Source organism: Zonotrichia albicollis, chromosome 3 (genome assembly GCF_047830755.1).
Source record: "Zonotrichia albicollis isolate bZonAlb1 chromosome 3, bZonAlb1.hap1, whole genome shotgun sequence".
NCBI classification, from domain to species: domain Eukaryota; kingdom Metazoa; phylum Chordata; class Aves; order Passeriformes; family Passerellidae; genus Zonotrichia; species Zonotrichia albicollis.
Window position 1 is genome coordinate 2881859 of NC_133821.1, and position 24246 is coordinate 2906104.

General features: G+C 49.6%; 1 protein-coding gene across 14 annotated transcripts in view; it reads left to right on the top strand.

Moving 5' to 3' along the window:
* The window catches only part of EXTL3 (exostosin like glycosyltransferase 3), a 160211-nt gene that overhangs the window by 127374 nt on the left and 8591 nt on the right, over positions 1 to 24246 (top strand). For all 14 annotated transcript variants that reach the window (XM_074536465.1, XM_074536462.1, XM_074536468.1 and 11 more), the window contains one exon: positions 387 to 3011. In XM_074536465.1, the coding sequence (XP_074392566.1) occupies positions 864 to 3011 (2148 nt within the window). In that variant the 5' untranslated portion in view covers positions 387 to 863. The remainder of the gene's footprint in view (positions 1 to 386; positions 3012 to 24246) is intronic.

Sequence of the window (24246 nt, forward strand, 5' to 3'; positions counted from 1 at the left end):
GAAAGCAAAACACTCCATCTAAAAATTCCTCATCAGCTCTAGTCACCAGAGCAGAACAATGGCGATTACACTCAGTTATGCAGTGCAAATTCCCAGCACTGCTGCGTCCCGGGATCAGCGCCTCTGGCTTGGATGTGAGGAGAGGTGGGAAAAACAGGGATCCAGATCCAGGGCTGAGGAGGTTGTGTGGTCTGGAGCAGCCCTACACAACCCTACTGAGGAGCAGAGTGTGTGTCCCCATCTGATGGATCCCACCGCCTTCTCAGGTGACAGCCCAGAGGTTGTAATTTTGAGAGACAACAATTGCTTTTAAATCCAACCATGTCTTGGGTCACTAGCGGGTCGTTTTGGTTGTGTTGCCTGACTGTGTGCTTGTTCTCTTGTAGGAATGGCAGAGCTTCACCCTCCCAGCAGCGATGAGAGAGACTGACAGTGCTGCGAGTCCCTTCTGGCTCCGTCTGCCCCACGGCTGCTGCCGCTGCATATTCATCGGATGGTAATGCACGATGTCGGCAGCAGCGGTAGAGTTTGGCTCGGTCCCACTGCGTTTTTCTCCTGCCAGTTGTGATTCTGAGTCACCATGACAACGCTGTGACACTTCCAGCAAAGGTTGCCCACGGACCAAGGGTGGGCTGGGGGTGGGCGAGAAGGTCAACGATCGAGTCTGACAGGGTCAGGAGTTGCACCTGCAGCAAAACGACCGTGGAAGAGCCGCCGGCACGGCAAGAAGATGAAATTCCCCTTCCATTGGCTTCTTGTTGAGCAGGCACAATAACATTTCCCTTTGAGAGACTCGCTGTAAAAACTCTTTTGGTTATGGCTACTGATCCGACGTGATTGCGCGCGCGGCGACTTTGGAACTCATGACTGGCTATACGATGTTGCGCAATGGGGGAGTGGGGAACGGAGGCCAGCCGTGGGTGTTGAGGTGGTCCAGTCGGATCCGGCTCACCTGGCTCAGCTTCACCCTCTTCGTCATCCTCGTTTTCTTCCCCCTCATCGCCCACTACTACCTGACCACCATCGACGACGCGGACGATGCCGGCAAGCGCATCTTCGGCCCGCGCACCGGCAACGAGCTGTGCGAGGTGAAGCACGTGCAGGACCTGTGCCGCATCCGCGAGTCGGTCAGCGAGGAGCTGCTCCAGCTCGAGGCCAAGCGGCAGGAGCTCAACAGCGAGATCGCCAAGCTCAACCTGAAGATCGAGGCCTGCAAGAAGAGCATTGAAAATGCCAAGCAGGACCTGCTGCAGCTGAAGAACGTCATCAGTCAGACTGAGCATTCCTACAAAGAGCTGATGGCTCAGAACCAGCCCAAGCTCTCCTTGCCCATCCGGCTGCTGCCAGACAAGGACGACGCCACCTTCCCCCTGCCGAAATCCAACAGGAACTGCAGGCTGCACAACTGCTTTGACTACTCGCGCTGCCCGCTGACGTCTGGCTTTCCAGTCTATGTCTACAACAATGACGATTACCCTTTTGGTAGTTCCTTAGACCCTTTAATTAAACAGGCCTTTGAGGCGACTGTCAGAACTAATGTTTATGTTACTGAAAATGCAAATATTGCTTGTGTGTATATAATTTTAGTGGGGGAAATGCAAGAGCCCGTAATGCCAAAACCTACTGAACTAGAGCAACAGTTGCACTCTTTGCCATATTGGAGGACTGATGGACACAACCATCTCATCATCAATCTGTCGAGGAAGTCGGAAACTCAGAACTTCATTTACAACATCAGCACGGGGCGCGCCATGATCGCCCAGTCCACCTTTTACGACGCCCAGTATCGACCGGGCTTTGACATCGTGGTGTCACCTCTGGTCCACGCCATGTCCGAGCCCAACTTCCTGGAGATCCCGCCCCAGGTGCCGGTCAAGCGTAAGTACCTGTTCAGTTTCCAGGGGGAGAAGATCGAGTCCCTCCGCTCCAGCTTGCAGGAGGTTCGCTCTTTCGAGGAGGAGATCGAAGGCAACGCCCCGGCCGACTACGACGACCGGATCATCACCACCTTGAAGGCTGTTCAGGACAGCAAGCTGGACTTTGTTCTGGTGGAGTTCACGTGTAAGAACCAGCCCAAGGCGAGTCTGCCCACTGAGTGGGCTCTGTGTGGAGAAAGGGAAGACAGACTAGAGCTACTGAAGCTTTCTACTTTTGCACTGATCATCACCCCCGGGGACACCCATTTAGTGATCTCCGCCGGGTGTACCATGAGACTGTTTGAGGCTCTGGAAGTCGGGGCCATCCCGGTGGTTCTCGGAGAGCAGGTTCAGCTACCCTACAACGATGTGATCCGGTGGAACGAGGCAGCCTTAATCATACCAAAGCCACGTATCACAGAAGTGCACTTTCTTCTGAGAAGCATTTCTGACAACGACCTCCTCGCCATGAGGAGGCAGGGCCGCTTCTTGTGGGAGACCTACTTCTCCACCTCCGACAACGTCTTCAGCACAGTCTTAGCCATCATAAGGACTCGAATCCAAATCCCAGCTGCTCCTATCCGAGAAGAGCCCGCCGTGGAGATCCCCCACCGGTCTGGCAAAGCTGCTGGTACAGACCCCAATATGGCAGACAATGGTGACCTGGACCTGGGGCCTGTGGAAACAGAGCCGCCCTACGCCTCTCCCAAATATCTCCGCAATTTCACCCTCACCGCGATGGATATCTACAGGAATTGGAATTCTGCTCCGGGGCCTTTCCACCTCTTCCCCTACACTCCCTTTGACCCCGTTTTACCATCAGAGGCAAAATTTTTGGGGTCTGGGACTGGATTTCGACCAATTGGTGGAGGAGCAGGTGGCTCTGGGAAGGAGTTCCAGGCTGCTTTGGGTGGCAATGTCCCGCGGGAGCAGTTCACGGTGGTGATGTTGACTTACGAGCGGGAGGAAGTGCTGATGAACTCCCTGGAAAGGCTCAATGGTCTCCCCTACTTAAACAAAGTTGTGGTGGTGTGGAACTCTCCCAAGCTTCCCTCCGAGGATCTCTTGTGGCCGGACATTGGTGTCCCAATCATGGTAAGACTTATTCGTGGTGGGGTTTGCATGTTGGAGTCATCTGTGTCAGCTCAGCTTCAGTCCTGGGGGATGGCTGAAGGTGTCTGTACCTCTTTTGGGTACTTTTATCAGTGGAGAAAAACAAGAGGTGCCAGGTATTTAGCACTCAGAGAATGCAAATTGCTTTTGAGGAGCCTAATGTGAATTTTGATGCTTAAAGCTAAAGATTGGTGCTCGTTGGAAATCTTCTTGCTTAGGCTCTTTAAGTGCCTCCCTGTGAGGACAGTTGACACCTTATAAATTCCTAAGCAGTAACTGTTTCTGCACTTTGCCAGATGAATTTTTTATTAAAACAAAAGAGGGACCTGCTGAATTAGTGTCGACTGCAAAGAGCTCAAAACTCAATTCTCACTTCATATTACAAGGGATGGCAGAGAAGGAATTACAAGCCAAGGCTGACGTGACTGTGAGAGCTTCCATGCTCCCAAGGTTGTAGCTGACTTTTGCATATATTTGAGTTGATTATTTTTTTTCCTCAACCAAGCTGAAGAAGTGACACCTTCAAAAGCCAACATTCATTTTCAGACCCATGAAAAATGTACTCACTTGGACATTGACTTGTAAGGAGTGAATTCTACTCCAAATTTTTATTTATTTTAGGTCTCCCTTGTCATCCCAGCATAACCTCCTTCACTGACCGTTGTTAAAAATCAAAATTAAATATAAATCTCCCCTCATAAAGAGAGCAAGGGCAGAGAGCTACTAACAAGAACTGAGTGCTCTGAATCTGGTTGTGTTTAGAGGACAAATGGAAGGATAATGCCTTACAAATTAGGGAAGGGAAAAATAAAAGAGGGAGATGGTGCTTAAATACACAAACTGCGTGTGGTTTATGTGACAGGATGCTACTGAGCTTAATAGCAATGCGAGCTTTATGCTGCATGCAAAGAGATTCATTGATTTAATATTTCCTTTTATTATTATTGTGATGAATAAATCCTTCTGCTCACATTTAAAAACCCTTATGGTCCGGGAACAATGAGGAGAGAAAATTGCTTGGTTAATTGCGAAATAATCTTTCACATTAGTGCTTTTGAACCTGTGAATTCTACAAAATCTTTGCATTGTGTCTGCCGAAAAAACCACGTCCTCCTTCAGAGCGGGGATTGTTCTCCTTGGAGCTGCTAATGGGTGTTATTTGTGAAAGAAAAATGCATTTGTGTTGATGGAAGATAATGGCTTTTTGTACCTGGCTCTCATCTGCACATCTGTTGTGTTGGAGCCCTGCTGGTTTTTTTGGGGACTTGACACACACGAGTTGCTTTGTGTCACCTTCGAGCCACGCGCTGGGGGGATGTTGGGAGCCAACATTTGGGAACTTGTGTGGTTCCAGAGGAGGGAATTGTTGTGTGTCTGATCTGGGGAGGTGGATGGTGACACTGTGGGGTGGCTGGGTCACACAGAGCTTCTGCCAGGTCCTTTCTGAGGGGGTGTGTTGGCTCTGCTTTCTTCCCATTTTTCTAAATCCAAATTTTTAAAAGAGCCCAAATTTGGAATTTCTCACAGGAGGGTTAACCCTGAGCAGCCTCCAGGCATCCATCCCCTTGTTGCTCAGCCCATCTCCAGACTGGGTGTTTAATCCTGTTGGGAGTTTGTAGCATTCCTCTCCAAGGCTGGTTTGGTGTGGCACTGATGGAAAACTTCCCTGTTGGGACTGTAAGGATGGTTTGGTGTGACAATGATGGAAAACTTCCCTGTTGGGAGTTTGTACCATTCTTCTCCAAGGATGGTTTGGTGTGTTAATGTTGAAAAACTTCCCTGTTGGGAGTTTGTACCATTCCTCTACAGGGATGGCTTGATGTGGCAATGATGGAAAACTTGCCTGAAGTGAGTTTGTACCATTCCTCTACAAGGATGGTTTAGTATGGCAGTGATGAAAGCTTCCCTGTTGGGACTGTAAAGATGGTTTGGTGTGGCAATGATGGAAAACTTCCCTGTTGGGAGTTTGTACCATTCCTCCATAAGGATAGTTTGATGTGGCAGTGATGGAAACTTCCCTGTTGGGAGTTTGTACCATTCATCTACAGGGATGGTTTGGTGTGGCAATGATGGAAAACTTCCCTGGGCTCCATCAGACAGTGAGAAATCCCAAAGTCTGCTCTGGAAAGGGTGACAGGAGCACTGGGAGCAGAGGTGAGGCTCTGTTTGAGCCTGTGGGGTGTGCTGGTCAGAAGAGGTCGCTGGGGGTGTGGGATTGGCAGGAGACACAAGCCAGTGCGTGCCAATGTCAGAAGAAAGTGAGGAGCTGTGATTCTGATTTCCTTATGAGGGAAAAAAGCTCTTTTGATGGGGAATATCCAATTCTCTCAGATCTGCCAGTGCTGCTGCATCTCTGTGTAACAAACACATTCCCAGTGACTTTGGGATGCAAGGAACTGCTCCGTGTTCAGGTCCCAAAGCACAGAGCTTTGTCGGGAAACCTGAGGGGGAGAAGAGAAGGGGATGAGGGTGGGTTTGGGCTGTGATTGAAGTGGGTCCAGGCACCACCCGACTCTGAGCAGCAGCACAGCAGCGGCACACGTGTGCCAGCATGAGCCAGGATCAAAGCACCCGAAGCCAGAAGGTCACTGAAGAAAACCCAGGCTCAGGAAGATGTGGAGCTGCTCCAGTGAGTCCAGAGGAGGCCATGGAGCTGCTGTGGAGCCAGGCTGGGAGAGCTGGGAGTGCTCACCTGGAGAGGAGAAGGATCCAGGGAGAGCTCAGAGCCCCTTCCAGGGCCTAAAGGAGAGCTGGAGAGGGACTGGGGACAAGGGATGGAGGGACAGGACACAGGGAATGGCTCCCACTGCCAGAGGGCAGGGATGGATGGGATATTGGGAAGGAATTTTTCTCTGTGAGGGTGGGGAGACTCTTCTTCCCAGAGAAGCTGTGGCTGCCCCTGGATCCCTGGAAGTGTCCAAGGCCAGGCTGGACACGGCTTGGATCAACCTGGGACAGTGGAAGGTGTCCCTGCCCATGGCAGGGGTTGGCACGGGATGATTTTCAGATCCCTTCCAACCCAAACCATTTAATCATTTAATGCCAATTACAAGCTAATGAGACAGAGCAATGTCTGTAGCACATTAAAGAACCTTTGGAAGCAAAATAGAGTCCTGAACCCCAGCAGGGCCTGCTGGTGGCAAGAGATTTGTGGCTCTGGGCTAGCAGAATTCCCCAAAGGAGAGTTGGGCTTCTCCTTCCTCCATGTGTTGATTTATTGATGTCCTCCTTGAAACAGCGTTTGCAAACTGCTCTGCTTGGCTGTGATTTGGGGTTGTCCTCCCAAGCAGAATTCTTTTCCCTGGTGGGCTGGGAATTAATCAAGAGCCAAGCTCAAAGCTGCATTGGAACTTTAAATCTTTCATGGATAACGAGATAAACAGGGCTACAGAATATATTTGATTAAAAAAAAAAATACTTTGACTTAAATATAGATGGCATAATTTACTAAAACATCAGTAAAATTCCTAAGCTGCACAGAAGTCTGATCAAATATTCTGTCCCTGTCCCCAGCCTGAAGTGAGTAGGTGGAAATCCAGTGCAATGTGAAGTAGTTTGTAGTCACTCAGGGCTGCCCCTGGAACAGATGCTGGCACTTTACCCTCGCATTTAAAGGTGCAAAAACTCTTCCCATCTCACATTAATCAGGATTGCAGCAAAACCCAAAGGCTGTGAGTGAGAAATCTTGTTTGTGCAAGCTCAAAATCTGACTTTTCCCCAAGTGTTTGTATCTCTAGCACTGCCTTAGGAGATCTCCCCAGGACAGGAGTGTGGCAGTGCCAGCTCCAGCAGCCACACCACGGCCACTGCTGAAATTCTTTGCTGCCCAGAGAAGCTGGGGCTGCCCCTGGATCCCTGGAAACATTCCAGGCCAGGCTGGAGGGGGTTTGGAGCAGCCTGGGATGGTGGAAAGTGCCCCTGCCCATGGCAGGGGGTGGCATGCAATGAACTTTAAGGTCCTTTCCCACCCAAACCATTCTGGGATTTGAATTTCCAGCTTGCTTTGCAATAAACTGTGTGGGATAAAACCCCACCTGCTGTATAAATATGGGTGATCCAACACATGAAATGATTTAATTTTTTTGTGTGATTGACTGGGTGAGCCTTAAGGTCCTTTCCCACCCAAACCATTCTGGGATTCTGTGATTTGGGGCTAAAGCTTATTTAGCCCAAAGCAATATTTTCACAACCCCTGCTCACATTCTAAGATGTGCCAGCCAGAACTTCCCTGTGCTGGGTTTGTGAGGGCCCTCGGTGGCTGGAAAACCCTGCAGCAGTTTGGTTTCTCCTCCTGCTGGAGGCATCTCTGAGCGCTTGGGTCGGGTTCAGTGCCAGCTCCTGAGGCTGCCAGCAGTGAGTAATCCCTTCCTCCAGCTTTGTTCCAGAATAAACCTCTGCCTTTGATCCCCGCAGCCACTTCCAGTGGTGTAACATCCTTTGCTGCTGGCCTGGTGGCTGGCTGGGAGGGCTCATTCCGTTCAGCTGCTTGTTTAGAAAGGAATCAGCTGTGGAAAATGGCTCATCCTGAGGCTGCTGGGCCTGCAGACCTGTTTGGCTGCACATGGCATTCATTAATCAGGGCCAGGCTGGCCAGGGAATGCTGTCCTGACTTTCCCTTCTCTTTGGGCTCTGTGAATGTGCTGGCTCTGAGGTTTGCACATCTTTCCAGCAGAAAGAACTCAAAGGGTTTTTATATCTCCATTTTAAGGAGCAGAGCAGGATCTGTAGGTGATGCTGCTGAGGAGGAGGAGGACAGAACCTGGACAGACTGGTGGCCAAGGTGGCTGTGAAAAACACCAATCACTTGTTTTTTTAAAATTTTAAAAGTTTAATAAAAATAAAATGGTTATAAAAATAGTAATACAATTAGAGTAATAATAATTTGGACAATTTGAATTAGGACAATATGAGACAATAAAAACAAAGAGTTACGGACGTCTGGGTACCTTTTCTGGGCAAAATAAGCCCGAAAAAGGACACACATTAACAAAGGATTAACCCTTAAAAACGACAGCCTGTTGCATATTCATACACCTCATCCATGATGCATAAATTCCATTCAAACACAGGATTCTGTCTGGTCATCCTCAACTTCTTCCTCCAAATCCTAACAGCACCTTCAGGTGGGAAGAAGTTCATTTCTTCTGATAAGAGGGCAATAAATTCTTTATCTCTGAAAGATTCAGGTGTCCTGTGGCTGCTATTTTGCTGCAAGTCCTTTCTTTAAAAAAGTATCCTACATAGCACGGTTTCTCTTTGAACATTTTTTATAACCTAAAATTATATTTACCACACTACTTAAGAGAATGAATCCAGCATTACTTTCTAACACAACACACATAATATTCATTTGAAGCCAGTCATAAAATCCATGCATTTTTCACAGTGGCACACTGAGCTTCTCTGCTTGTCCTTCAGCAAGCAGCTGGATCCTCGAGCTTGGTTTCTGATAAGGGCAGCACCAAGCTGACCAGCAGCTGGAGATAAGCTGCAGTGGTGTGTGTGAGCCAGAGTGAGATCATCACGCTGACCAGGAGTTAAAAAGAGAATAAAACCTCCATGCTGATCAACACCACCATCTCAGTCAACCCTTTTCCTTCCTGGGAGCTTTGCCTAAATGCCAGCTCAGGGCCTGGTTCAGCTTGGTAATTCAGCATTTACCAAACTCTTCCTTGCTGGTGTGACTTGTGCTTTTCTGGGCATCTCACCTGCAGAAACTCTTTGGTGAGTCCCAGCTTTTCCCTGCTTTACTTTGACTTACAGCTCTTGTGTTCCAAATCAGGAAAAACCCAACGTTGCTTTGAGCTCCTGGATTGCATGTGGGAATGGGGAGCTCCAGGTTTATTTCCAGAAGGAACAATTCACACAAAAGCAGCTGAGAAAATCCCTGTTTCTTAGCACCGGGTCACTTCCCACAGGAGATTTGCCCCATCCCTGGGTTGAGCAGCCTGTATTCCGTGCACCAGCATTACCAGCAGTGTATCCCAGGTGTGTGGGCTCAGTTTCTCCTCGGGAGCAGTTTCAGAGGCCAGGGAGATGTTCCACAGCAGTGCTGGGTGCTGCTGTCAGGTTTGCAGCACCACCTGCTGCCCGCGGAGCTGCCGGGGAGGGAACAGAGTTCTGAAATCCCTGCGAGGTTCACCATCTCCATACGTGTTTTGTCTGTTGTGTAGCAGCAGAGGAAGGGACAAATTTGCTGCTTAGTTTACCTGGGAATCCTAAAATGCAGGTGCTTGTCACAGCAGAGCCCGAGCAGAGGTGCAGCGATGCGTGGCTGTGGGATGATAATGAACAAGCACCGCCGACTCCTCGGAGTTTGCACTTGGAATATTAACTCCAGCCCCTCACAGCCCTCTCTGCTCCTGCCCAGAGCCATCCCTGCATTCTCCCCCGTGCCAGGTGCTGGCTTTTCCACAGATAAAACCCAGCTCTCCGAATCCCCTTGGCCCAGAATGCAGCTGATGGGGTGGGTGACCAGAAGGAAGCGTGGTTGGATTGGAAAGGAGAATCAAGGGAGGGAAGTGTCCTTGCGTGCTGCTGGGGACATCACTGGGTGGGTTTGTCACATGTGAAGGTGTCCCAGGGGCCAGTCCCTGTGCTGAAGCCATTAAGCATCACCACAAAAGCTGCCTGTGCATCTCGCTCTGTTTGGAGCAGCTCTGTCACAAGTGCTGGGGACAAAAGCAGCAGATCTGTGTTAGTCCTGTAAAAAAAAGTGAGCATTTTTTTTTGGCATCGGGGCAGGGCAGCAGCAAAACCCTCACTGATTTTCCAGGGCTGGCTTTTTGCTACTTTTAGGGTTTGAATTGTGACCACACTGATTTTCCAGGGCTGCCTTTTTGCTACTTTTAGGGTTTGTGTTGTGATCTGTTGAAATACCAAATGTCCCCAAATTATTCCATGCACTGGGACAAGCGTGGGGGGGAATGGAGTGTGTGGGTGCATTTTCTCTCTTTTTTTTCCTTTTGTTCTCACCTACTTTTCATCCTGTGTGACTTTGTTATGATGGAACTGAGTGTTGGCATCCCTTTCCCATAAAGTCCCAGAGCCTGGGTATCTGCATTTCCTTTCTTGCCAGGCTTTTATCTGTCCTGGTGGAGCAGTTGTGCTGTGCAAAGCCGTTTGATTGTGCATTCTGCACAGGCTGCCTTATTTGTGAAGACAGCCTGGTCTCCCAGAGTGGCCATAAGCTGATGTTGTGCCACAGGACACGGATGGATCCCCTGGCACAGGAGCAGGACTCACTGAGGTCAGGAATTTGGGGTATTAAATAGAGAGGAAAAAGGAAAATCTGTGTTTGCTGCAGCAGGAGGGACCTCGTGGGGCATTGGGACATCAAAGAGGCAGCTGTGAGGGACATGAGGAGGTTACAGAGAGGAAGGTGCCTCTTGGATATGAGGGAAGCAGGAGACAGGTTTTAATCGCTGCTTGTTGCTGAGGGTCTGATGCAGCTCCCAGCTCCTCCCCAGGCTCTGTGGGTCGATCAGCAGAGACATCGCAGCTCTCAAGGAGAAGGGGATGATTTACTCCCAACATTTTGGGACACTCTCCTTCCCCTTTTCCCCACAGTTCCTTCCCCTTCCCTCACCTGTGCCTGGTGAGGAAGCAGATGCTGCTCTCTTATCAAACCCATGAGTGCTTTTTGTCCCATTTTCATGAAATCATGTGGTTGGTGATAAAATCTGATGGGTCTCCCTGCCCTGCTGGGTATATGGAGTGCTCCCCTTTCCAAAAAGCAGCACCTGGATTTCCCTGGGCTTCTGGAAAAATTTCATCTCCTGTGAAAAGCCATTGAGAGCAGGTGATGGAGCAGCTGGATTCAGAGCCAAGGGCTGCAGTTTGTTTTCCCCTTGGCTCCAGAATCCCTGGAATTGTTTCCCTGCAAGCACCCAGAAAGGATGGAGCTTTGTCTCCTGATGACAGTGAGGGGATGTCATCTTAGAGCCTATGAGAAAATCAGACACTTCCATTTATTTAAAGCTTTTAATGAAAATCAATCAAACCCATGGATGCTTTTTTCCCCATTTTCATGAAATCAAACTGTGGCTGCTGATAAAGCCTGATGGGTCTCCCTGCCCTGCTGGGCATATGGAGTGGTTCCCTCTCCAAAAACAGCACCTGGATTTTCCTGGACTTCTGGAAAAGGTTCATCTGTGAAACAGCAGGTGATGGAGCAGCTGGATTCAGAGCCAAGGGCTGCACTTTGTTTTCTCTTTGTCCTTGGAATCAGTTATTTCACTGCAGGCACTCAGAAAGGATAGAGCGTTTTCTCCTTATGACATCTTAAAACCTATCAGAAAATCAGGCACTTCCATTTATTTAAAGCCTTTAGTTAATTAATGAAAATCTGTGTTAGTCCTGTGAAGAAAAGTGAGGATTTTTTTCCTTCTCCTGAAATTGGCCAAAGCACCATCAGCAAGGAGCTAAGGGCACTAGAGGGAAACTGAGGCACAGAGAAAGCCACACCTGGTCACTGAAACATCCACTTGTATGTCTCCATATAAATTCACAGAAATCCTGTTTTCACCTATTCCCAGATTTTCTAACACCAGAAAGATGGGAAATCTGAAGCTTTTATCTTCCCAGATCACAATTTAACATCCAAATAGTTCAGCAAAGTCTCCAGGTTCCTGAATGCTCGTTTGAACTGAGCTCTGAGGGGTTTGAGCTTGTGGAGGGAACAGAAATGGGTTTTGTTCCCCACACTGAAAGCATTTGGGGCAGGGAAGTTCCATTTCCAGCCTGATCATGGCTTTGATCTCTGAGCTGCCCTGGCCTGTGGGAGCCTGGCTTATCTCTGTGATAAGGGACAGCCCCTCCTGGCCTGTGACAGGAGAGAGCTGAGAGGGAACAAGAAAAGCCTCAGGACAGCCATAAACTGGATAATTCTTCCCAACAGCGCTCATTTTCCTCTTGCTCTCAAATGCAGGTGACAACACAAACTGCTTTCAGACCACTGGTATTAATTAGGTTGATTTTATCAGAAATTTATAAAAGGAATTGTTTTGAATTGTGACTCATTTATGTGATTTCTGTAATTTCTAACACATGCTGGTCCTTAATTCCCAACCCATACTGGCTTGTGGGAGTCTGGATTCATCCCAACCATGTGTTTGGCACTAAGTATTGATGGAAGCATTTTTTTTCCTCCTGGGTTTTGTTGGAGCAAGTATTAAAAGCTTTGGGATAAATCAAGGTTTGAAGGACATGACACTGCCCATGGCTTGAGTTCTCTGCTCTTCTGGGTAGAAGGATGACGGTGTGAGATGGGGACCAGGTAAAGCAGGATTTAGCCAAGGATTCCAACAACTAGGATCCAGAAATTTTGCTCCAAAAAGGAGCAAAGGGAAATTCATAGAAACCGGTCTAGACCTGGTGTCCAGACTGGCTCTGGCACCTGGAGGGAAAATTGTGTAAAATTTGGGTAAGATGCCTCTCCCTTTATTTGGCCACATCCAGGAGGACATCCCAACCCTGTCCTCAGCTGTTGGAGCTGATGGAAATTGCAGTTCTCAATGAATTGGGCTCCTGGAACAACAGCAACAATGAAGGACAAAAATCCAATTTGGGAATTGTGGTGTGGGCACTGGGACAGTTCCATAAAGGAGCTCTCATCCCTGCACGGTGAATTCGAGGGCAGGCATGGTGGCAGCAAAGCTTCATTTCACCCAGAGCTTCCCCAGTGAGATCTCAGCCTTCTCATCTCAGAAATCCCTGGAAGGCTCCTGGTCTGGAATCCACCTGGAAGCCACAAGTGAGTTTCTGTGCCTGAGTGCTTTATGGTTGCTGCTCCCAGGCACATAAACATTAATAAATCCTCTGTCCTCTTCCCATCAAAACAATAACCTGCCTGCAAACTTGATGGCTCTGCTTCTGTATCAGAGTCTATATTCCAGGTTTTTAGTAGCTGCTCAGTGAGTTATAGCCTGACTCCAATTCCCTCCTCCCTTTGTGGGGCTGTGATGTTCATTTGGATGCCCTCAGACACAAATGTTTGCACTGAAGCTCTTTGTGGGATGGGTCAGAGCAGCTTTGAAATGTTGGCAACATCTCGGAGCATCCTTGGGTGTGATGCATTCCAAAGAATGAGATGCACCAATGGGAGCAAATTTACAAATGATGGCACCTGCTCTGTCAGGTGTTTTGTTTTCCTGCTGTGGTGGAAATCCTGTCTGACAGATCTCCAGGAGGAACCTGCTGAAGGAGTAATTGCACAACAATACAGAGGATTTGCACTGACGAAAGCCTCTGGTAATTAAAGCAGCTGGGCTGTGAGCCAAAGAGCAAAGTGTGGAAAGATAAGCTGTGCCTCACTTAGTGAGCAGAAAGGAGGCATTTCCAATAATCCCCTGGGATCACAGCCCTTGCATTCCCAGCACTCTGCTCTTCCCTGCCTCTCTGCTGAGCGTTTCTGTGGCTCCAGGATGGAAGTTGCTGGATTCCCTCCCATGCCATGGCCTGGCTCTGATGTCCTGGCAAGGGCAGGAGACCTCAGGGGTGCTCCTGATCCCCCTCCTGACTTCTCCATCTCCTGTCTCACAGATGAGAGGTGGCAGCCCCTCTCAGATCCACCCCAGGCTCCCAGGCTGTTTGCTGCCAGGCTGCTCAGAGGGGATCAGGGCACTGCCAATGTGCCTTGTCCAGGGAAATCACAGGTGCAGGAGTTAGCTGAGGGAGATCTGAGCTTTCAAACTTTACAAGTTTTGGGGTTTTGAGTGTTTATTGAAATCTGGTTGGGGAGTTGCAGCCTGTGAGTGGGTCTTGGGCTCTTGTTGGCTGTTCCAGGCTCTCCTTTGGCTCTTCAAGGATTACAAGGAGCTCCTACCGGGCCTGACATAGCTCTGAGTGCTCCACTGGGACAGTGAGGCAGACAGGGAAAATGAATATTTTGGCCAAAATAAAGCCAGGCTTTCCCAGCCAGTTCCTTGTGGCAGCTTCCCTGCAATTCCCAAATCAGATCCAGGAGCTGGGAGCCAGTTCAGAGCAGGGGTCACTGCAAGCTGATGTGCTCCTCAGGCTCTCTCTGCTCCAGGGATCTGCAGCTGGCTCAGCCAAACTCCTGCTCAATCCCAGGGTCTGGGTTATGTCAAACAGGAGGGTGGGATTTGTCCCCAGGCTCACTGGCTGCACACATCATTCCTGAATTGTTGGTATTTACCAGGCTGGGAGGTTTTTGCTACCCACAAGTGGTTTGAATCCCTCATCCCTGAGCTCCAGGAAGGAACACTGCGCCTTTTGGATGGAGTTAGGAGCTGCTGCCTGCCCTCTTTCTGTGTGCTCTCTGTCTCAGCAGTGGTCTCAAATGGCATCTCTGTGTTTTACCTGGGTTGGGTACAGGCAGTGTGAGGAAGGTGTCCCCATTTCATCAGAACAACATTTTTGATGTTAAAATTGCCACTAAAACATCCAAGGGGTATTTGGAGAGGAAGAAGAGGCACAGAGGATGAAGTTGAGACCTGACAAATAACAGTGTGCAGATGTTCTGCTGGTGCTGAATCCGTGCTGGGGACACTCCTGCTGCCATCCATTGTCACCCTGGGGTGTTTCAGCCCTGGCATCTGGGACTGGGCAGAATTCCATTGGAATTTTCAAGATTTTCCACGTGAAAACAGCCAGGTTCATCCAGCTGCAGCTTGAGAGAGAGTTGGGAAAGGACAGTGGCATCTGTCAGGACATCACACGTGGCACTTCCAATGCCAGGTTCAGTTTGGGGACCGTCGTGACAAGAGGGACATTGAGGGGCTGGAGGGTGTCCAGGGAAGGGAACAGAGCTGGGGAAGGGGCTGGAGCACCAGGAGGGGCTGAGGGAGCTGGAAAGGGGCTCAGCCTGGAGAAAAGGAGGCTCAGGGGGGACCTTGTGGCTCTGCACAGCTCCTGACAGGAGGGGACAGCCAGGGGGGTTGGGCTCTGCTCCCAGGGAACAGGGACAGGAGGAGAGGGAACGGCCTCAAGCTGTGCCAGGGGAGGTTCAGGTTGGACACCAGGAGGAATTTCTCCATGGAAAAGGTGGCCAGACATTGGAACTGCCCGGGGCAGGGCTGCAGTCCCCATCCCTGAGGTGGTTTTAGAACACATGGATGTGCTGGGTGTGGATCATGGATCAATGCTTTGATCCCCTTTGATTTCTCCATCTTGATGATTCTGTGATTCCATGATGACACCTTTGGGAATTGCCCATCCCACTGCAAAAAACCCTAAAAATTTGGGTTATCAGTATCAAAACTCCCCAAAGAGCGAGCTCTTTCTTCTTGAAATGACTTTTTTTGGCTTCCCAGCAAACAGCAGCTCATAAATCTGGCTCGTGGTCCCAGACCTGCCAGTGGAAGTTGGATCACGAGCTTTGCACTCTGCAGTTTTTCCCTGTGAGCTTTCATGAAAAGCACACACAGGAATTTTGGGAAGTGGAGAAGGGAATGAGCTGCAGCAGTGGAAGTATTGGAACATGACAGTGTGTTATCCCAGGGACCTTCTTTGAGCCAAATAATTACAATTAATTGTAAAATAAATCTAATTGGACAAGCAGCTCCATGTGCATCTCTAATTGCACAGCCACTAACAGCAACACACAGAGAATAAAAATCAGTATCTGCTGCATCCCTTTCATGTTAAAAGGAGCATCCTTCTCCTCTCCTTTCTCTGGGAAGATGCACAGCTGCTCCTGTACGAAAATGAATAAATAATCAGTTTTATTTGGATCTCAAGCTGTTTGCTCCTCTCGGAGACGAGCGACCCACTGATCTCAGCTGAGGAGTTTAAAGGGAGACCAAGTGTTTGCACATTTTCTGTGCATGGACACAGCATCACAAAAAAAGCCTTTCCATGGTCTCTTCCTGTGTGGTTTTGTTCTCAGCAGGGGATAATTTATGCTGGGTTTTATGTTGCATTATTTAATTACAAGTATTTTTAAAATGCCTCTGTTTTGCCAATTTACATTCAGCCTGCGCTGCCTTTGCATGGCTTTGGAGCTAAATACCCTTCTGATACCTCTGGAGATGAGTCTTAAAATAGTCTATAAATCCTTTTAATTCAGAGTTGGAAAATGCTTGAAGTCAGAGGTAGCAAAGCTGGAGGTTCAGGGCATAAAGGAGGGGCTGTGGCTGTTTCAAGGTGAAGAGGAAGGAGCAGGGAATAATTAATACATGAGAAAGGGATAACAGGAACTTCCCAATCCATCTTTACAAGGCAGGATTAAAGGGGAAAACAAGAAGGTGAAGAATTGCCAGGGGAAACCACGGTAAAAAGCAGGGACAGCTCCTCAGGCAGTGCATGACTGAGGAAACATCCTGCTAGCAGGGTCAGGGTTGGGCTGGATGCTCACATAAATTGAATTTTTGGAAAATCCAGAGGATTTCTATGGGATGGGTGAGGAGTGATGTCCCCCTTGGACACCACAGCTCCATCCAGGCACATCCTGGGACTCATCCAGCCCTGGAACAAAGCTGGGAATGGTGAGGGGGGTTGGTGGGGACAGACCAGTCACGAGAGGAGCACATTCCCTGTGGCTTTGGCTGGATGCAGCAGGACCCAGGATCTGCCTCAGGATGTGCCTGTAGGAGCTGAGGTCCCAGCCATTCCCATTTATTGATTTATCAGGATCTGGGTGTGTTAACCCCGAGGTAACACCCAAATATCACTGTCCTACCAAACACCTCAGAGCTGCTTTTTGTGCATCTGCGATTTCACCTCCATGTCCCAGGTTTTTGAAACATTCATTATCACAAACACAAAACAACATCTATTTTTTTTTTTTTCCTACAAAATGCCAGCCTGCTCAGATATCTGGCAGTGTGTCTGGCAGGAGCTTTGACACCCTGCTCACACAGTGTCAAAGTGCAGGGCAGCAATTCCTGCTGGATTTGCAGCTCATCCAGAGCTGCCACAAACGCCCTGGAGCCCTGTGTTGTGCCAGACTCATTTCCTCGAGTTTTTGGGTCTGTGTTGGGAAAAAGAGCGAGGTTTTGGGGAGGAAAGGCATGATTCCAGGGGCTTGGCTGTGGTGGAAATGCCATGATTGCATCCCATCTCCTCCTGCCCATGAGGCTCTGCCAATGTGCCTGGAGGAGCCTCGTGTTGTATCGAGTGAGGCCAGATTATTTCATTTCTCATGAAATGAGGAACTCCCGGCTGAGCCAAAGGCCTGGATCTGTTGGCTTTGGAGAGCAGGATGCTGGCCAGCAGGAGCTGGATGGATTTGTGTCCTCTGAGGGTTTTCTGGTGGTGGGAGTTGGGGTTGGCAGGAGGGAAGAGGCTCTGCGTGGGCAGGGCGGGTGTGAGGCTGCGCTGGGAAACCTCCAATGAGCACAACCAAGGTTGTCCTTGGTGGGGGCAGCCAGGCAGGTTTGAGGGCTGGGCTGAGAGCCACAGGGACCCTGCCAGCTCAGCCTGCCCAGAACAGGCGGTGATAAAACACTGAGAAAATGGAGTTTAACGTGTGGCCGTGCTCGGGCTCGCGGGATTTACTGCGATGTCACCTCGCTGGGAATGGCTGCAGAGATTCTGGGTGGCATCTCTGGGGATGACAGAGCTCCTTTGGCTTCTCCCTGGCGCCTGTCCTTGGCTGCTTGTCATGGAGCCCGCCTGCCTGGGCTCAGCCTCTTCTCTCCTTCCATGAGATGAGCTCAGAGACACCAGGATCAAAGCAAAGGGAACCTCAGGGTGGAGTTTCCATGTGGAGCCTTGCCCAGTGCCAGAATTCCTGCTGGAGCCAGGATGTTGAGAGAATCCCAGAATCATTCAGGCTGGAATGATCAGAATCCCAGAATCATTCAGGCTGGAATGATCAGAATCCCAGAATCCTCCAGGCTGGAAAAATCCTTCAGGGCCATCGAGTTCAGGCTGTGCCCAATCCCCACCTTGTCACCGAGTGCCTCATCCAGCCCATCCTGGGACACCTGCAGGGATGGGGACCCCAAACCTCCCTGGCAGCCCCTTCCAATGCCCAGCCACCCTTTCCACGAGGAAATTCCTCCTCCTTTACCCAGCCTGAGGCTTTGTCCCTGTCTCACACCCCACATTTGTTGCTTGGCTCAGTGCAAACTCGTTCTGAGAGCTTCACTCCCAAGCAATGACCCGTCTTCCAGGAGATGCTGTTTGGTGGCACCAGGCAGAGTTGTTGTGTTCCTCGTGCCCATCTCTGGCTGCATTTGCAGAGCAGCAGGTGCCAGTCTGATCTCACACCTTGGCTGCAGAGGGAGCAGGAGTGGGAATGAAGGATGTGATTTATTCACTTTATGGATCTGCACACCCTTCCCTCCTTCCCGGGAGCCTTGTCAGTAATCCCAGCCCTCGTGCCTGATGTGTAGAGGAGGGACCCTGGTGGATCTCAGTCTGTGGGTCTCAGCTGCCAATCCAGGCAACTTTCTTCATCAAAACGTGTCTGGATTTGGCCAATTCAGAGTTGAAAATTGAGGAGTTGAAAATAAATGTATGTGACAGGGCGGCTTCAGGGATACTTGGAACTTCTTGTTCCCTTTTCCCAGAGTTTGCCATCTCCCAAAGTCCTCCAACAGAGCCCACCCTGACCTCTATTAAGCCTTGATTGGCTGATTTTTAATTGATTTCTTCCCCACATGTGCAGGTGGGAGAAGCCTTGAGGAAGGAGGGTGGGAAGTGACCCGGCTCAGGTGGGAACGAGGATGAGGATGGGATGAAGATCAGCAATGGTGGCACCTCTGGAGCCAAGTTCCAAGCCTGGGCTGCTCAGACTGGTCACCCACTGTGAGAAATGGATTTATAAATAATTCTCAAAATTATTAAAAATAATTCTCAAAATTTCCTGACAGAAAGCTCACAGTTTTGTACATCTGTGTGCAAACTTTGGGATAAGATGAGCTGCCTTAGGAAGGCCATGGAATAGAGATGACATTGTTGAGAGAGAGATTGAACCAGGAACAAGTTTCAACAAGTTTCAAAACATGACCTTGCAGAAACACCAGATATTTTAGAGAATTTAGGACTGTGAAAGATGCATTGTGGGGTAAAAATAGAGGTGATTGGTGTTGGAAGTGTTAGCAGCACTGTGTGGCAAAAGCTGGGAAACATTCCTGAGGTATAACCAGGAAATAGGGTGGCTTCTGCTGGAATGGTGTTGAGTTTTACATCTCTTCTGTCTCACCCTTCTGCAAGACTGAAAATGGAATAAAACAGTTTAAAAAGCTCTCAGCTGCCCCTTCTCTGTAAAAGCTGGGAAAACCAAGAACCCTGATCCAGGAGAGGAGTTAACCCTTTCTGGTCCAGGAGAGGAGTTAACCCTTTCTGATCCAGCAGGTGAGTTAACCCTTTCTGGTCCAGGAGAGGAGTTAACCCTTTCTGATCCAGCAGGTGAGTTAACCCTTTCTGGTCCAGGAGGTGAGTTAACCCTTTCTGGTCCAGGAGAGGAGTTAACCCTTTCTGCATGGACAGGATCCAAGTCCTGTTCTTCAGTGGAGCAGAGGGAGCTCGTGGTGTCCCCACCCCACCCTGATTTTTCCCCCAGCCCTTTTGGGGTAGAATCTCTCATTTTTGGCGAAGATGGAAGCAGATCCTTCTCCGGAGAGCTCATTCAGTGTCTCCCCAGTTTACCCAGCTCTCCTCAGGGCACCCTCCCGGCTTTTCTCCCCTGACATGAGCAGTGAGGCTCCCAGGTTCTTGCAGGGTTTGCTCTTTGCCCAGGAATCAATCCAGTTCACTGAGCCGAGCTGTCAGAACTTCTCCAAGGGCACGGGCATTCCTCGTGTTTCCACCATCCAGTGATATGTGACACTTCAGTTAAAGCTTAAGCATGAAGCCTCACCAGTAAGGAGGTTGCTGGAAGGTATTGATTTTGCTGCTTTTTTTTGTGTGTGTTTATGTATAAAAATGTGTTTTAAGGTATTGGTAAAAGGACATTATTGCTGGGCAGACTCTGGATTTATGCTCTGGTTTAGTTTTCTCTCAGGTTTTTTTAAGATCCATTTGTTTGGGGTGTCTGTGAGCAACAAAATGCTGGCAGGAAATGGATGTAATGGATTTGTGGTTTGTGCTCCTCAAATCAAACAAATTCCAGGTTGTGGGACTGAATCACCTGCAACTGATTTTCTAACTGATTTTCTTCTCCTTCTAAAAGGAGAAGAAGCTTCTGATGTGGTCTGTTGGGTGCTTGGAGGCATTTTAGGTGTCTCCAAACTTTGCAAACTGCTCATGGTTTTGAGCTCTGGGCCTTTCAGCTGATGGCAAAGGGTTTTAAAGAGAATTAATCCCAAACAAAAGTCAAAAATAACCAAAATAAGGAGAGAAGGACACACTCTGGAGTGGGTTTGAGTCTGGAGGAGTTGGAATTTGGTGCAGATCCCACCACTGGTGCTCTGCTCTGAGTTTGGAGCCCGTGCTGTGAGGGGAGGTGGGGCTGGTGATGGGCTGGGGTCTCTCTTGTTGTTCTCTGGGGTCTCTCTTGTTCTCTGGCGGATTTTGTGTCCTCCTCCCTGTTGAATCTCCTTGGGAAGGAGCTGCTGGCTCCCAGGGCTGAGGGAATCTGTCCTTGGGGTTTGACAGAGCTCTTGGCTCGAGACCATGAAGGAGCAAAGTTGTGGCGGAATTGGTCATTAAAATGATGGAAAGGCAGGAGAAGCAGTGCTGGGGGAGAGATGGAGACCTGAGAGTCTGAAAAAGGGCAGAGAGAGGGTGGGAGATGGCACCTCTGGGCTCTCTGGGGCTGAGACCCAGCGGGGCAGGGGGTGGGAGCTGAGGAGAGACAATTCCCAAGGAGCAGGGTTGGCGTTGGAGGGAAAAGGGGGCTTCTTCCACTCTGCTGGGAGCTCCTGGCAGAGCTCTCCCAGTGCCAGCTCCTCTGCCCTGGGGCTCACAGCAGATTCATGTTGGTGACTTGGAGGATTCCAGAATGATCTTTGGTGGGAAGGAACCTCAAAGCCCATCTCATCCCACCCCTGCCATGGGCAGGAACACTCCCACCATCCCAGGCTGCTCCAGCCTGGCCTTGGACACTTCACAACCCAGGGACAGCGGGAAGTTCACATCCAGGGAAAGCCAAGAGAAACCTGGGAGCCCTGACTGCCACATCTGAGCAAGGTTCAGTGACATTCATCAGTGCCACAGGGCCAAATTACCCAGCTCCAAATGTCCCCTCCCTCCCTCAAACAGCTCCTGCACCTGCTCCCAGGTTATCCCTGCCCAGCTCCAGCTCCTCCCTCCTCTCCCAGCTGCACGGGGTCAATGTCAGGATCAGGGTCTTCTGCACTTTCTGGAGATGCTTCACCACCACTAAATGGGAGCTGTTTGTTCCAGACAGCCTGATCAGTCACACCAAGAAAATTAAATCACCTCATGTGTTGGATCACCCATATTTATACAGCAGGTGGGGTTTTATCCCACACAGTTTATTGCAAAGCAAGCTGGAAATTCATCACAGAATGGTTTGGGAGGGAAGGAACCTGAAAGATCATCCCATGCCAGCCCCTGCCATGGACAGGGACACCTTCCACTGTCCCAGGTTGATCCAAGCTCATCCAACCTGGCCTTGGACACTTCCAGGGATCCAGGGGCAGCCACAGCTTCTCTGGGAATTCTATTCCAGGGCCTCCCCACTCTCACAGCCAAGAATTCCTTCCCAATATCCCACCTGTCCCTGCCCTGTGGCAGTGTGCAGCCATTCCCTGTGTCCTGTCCCTCCATCCTCTGTCCCCAGTCCCTCTCCTCTTGTATCTGAGGGGTTCCCAGATGAAGGAAGGAAATGACACATCTGGCTCCATGTTCCTAGAAGGCTAATTTATTATTTTATGATACTATATTATGTAAAAGAATACTATATATAATATACAACATACAATATGTTATATATTATATACTATATACTATATACTATATTATATTATAAGTGCTATATTATATACTAAAGAATACAGAAAATATACAGACAGAAGGCTAAAAGATAATAAAAACAAATTAAAGAAAACTCATGTCTCTTTCCAGAGCCTCGACACAGCTTGGCCATGATTGGCCAGTGAGTCAAAACAATCCACATGAAGCCAATCAAACACTGACCTGTTGGATAAACAATGTTCAAACACATTCCAAAGCAGCAAAACACAGGAGAAGCAAATCAGATAATTATTGTTTTCCTTTTCTCTGAGGCCTCTCAGCTTCCCAGGAGAAGAAATCCTGGCAAAGGGATTTTTCCAGAAAATGGGATGGTGACACTCTCCAGCTCTCCTGGAGCCCCTTCAGGCCCTGGAGGGGGTTCTGAGCTCTCCCTGGAGTTTTCCCACTCCAGCATTTCCAGGTCCTTCCCAGAGCTGAGCACGGAGTGTGGAGTTGTCTCCTCCTGCTTCCCTCCTCCCCCCATCCCACCCCGATTCCTGCCTCCCATTTTCCAGCAGTTCCCAGGCAGAGCAGGAGCCCCTGGGAGCATCTGCTGCCTCTGGAAAACCCTTCAGCCACTGAGCTGGGTTTTGTGATGCTTCTCCACCTTGGGAAGGAGCAGGATCAGGAATTCAACATTGTCCCTGCTTTTTCCATGTCCTGATGGAACCACGGAGCTCCTGGGGTGGGCATGCTGCCAGCTCAGCTCTGGCCCTGCTTTTCCACAGCCCAGAGCTGCCCAGTTTGCTCTCTTGCAGTGAATTGTTGGTGCTTTTGATGGCTCTTCAGTGCAGCATTCAACATGTTCCTGCTGAGTTTTCCATCCCCCCTGGAGCTGTCAGCAGATGAAAGCTCCAAGTCTGGCTTTCCATGGGAATTTAATCATCCCAGCTGTCACGCAGATCCCGATACAAATATTTCCCCTGTTAATGGTTTCAGCGTGGGCTTTTCTGTGGGATCAGATGTGATCTTATTTAATGGAGCTCTCTTGCTGTGGTGCTTTGGTCTTTTCACCAGGCTGGGCTTAATTTTTGAAATGGAGATTGTTCAGAGCAGAGGCAGGGAACGGACTGGAGGGATTGAATGGGGTGGGAAATGTGGGATGGATGGAGTGACTTTGGATCAGCAGGGGGAAGGATCCAGGTGGGTGGGGCTGTCAGGAATGATGTGAAACTGTGCCAGGGGAGGGTTAGGCTGGATATCAGGAAAATGTTCTTCTCCAGAGGGTGTCAGGCACTGGAACATCTCCCCAGGGAATGGTGACATTCCCAATGTGACATTCCCAAAGGTGCCAGGAGCATTTGGACAATGCCCATAGGGATGCACAGGGTGGGATTGTTGGGGTGTCTGTGCAGGGATTGGATTGGATGATCCTGGTGTGCTCCTTCCAGCCCCATCATTCTGTTCTATGATTCTTGGAAAAGGGGGAAGTTCAGTGGGATTTTCCAGCTGTGTGGCTGGGGTGGGGGAATTGCTGGAGCTGCTGCTGGGCTGAGCCAGCACTCTGTGGCTTTGGAGCACTCCCCATCCAGGGCCACTGGGGAGACCCTGGGGGCCATTCCCTGCTTCAGGGACACACAAGAAGCTTCCCTCAAAAGCTCTCAGACCCCACTGGCTCCTTCCCCTGTTCCTGTGTCCGTTCCTGTGGCCCTGAGCCTCTCCTCCCCGTTCCCTGACTGGATCTCACCTTTGTGCTGCCCCAAGACCAGGGTCAGACCCAAACTCAGCCCCTCTGGGTGAGGGTGCTGGGACCTGAACATCTGAATAAACATCTGTGGATGTTATGCAAAGATTCTTTTTGCTTCCTTACCCTGGATTATACCAACAGCAATTCAGCTTCTGCAGGCCACCACAGCTGGCACAGCCCTGCCCCAAACCCTCACCTTGTCCCCTGCAGCCCCATAAATGTCACTGTCACCCACAGGTCATCAGGGCCACCACAGCTGGCACAGCCCAGCCCCAAACCCTCACCTGCTGGAACCCAGGACATTCCTCTGCCTGCCCTGGGTGATTCCAGACCCTGGCAGGAGGCTCAGAGACCTTGGCACAGAGTCAGACCCCCCTGTGCCCTTGATTTTAGCCCATGGAAACAATTACCAACTTTGTGGGAAGATTTGCAAGCCACAAGAGTTTGAGTAGAATGTTAGTGAATTTGTCACAGGGTGGAAAAGTAGAATTTTGGGGTTTTAGAATGGGGGTTCAAGAGGCAAGATGGAGGAATCTGGGCATGTCCTGTCCTCCTTCTCCTTCTTGGCCTCCATCTTCTGCTGTGATGGTGACACTTACAGATTGGTTTAGAGTAGAAGCTCACTGTCTAACATAGGTGATAGGTATTGGGAAGTTATTGTAAATAAAGTACAGGTAGTTTTTAGTATAAAAAGATAAC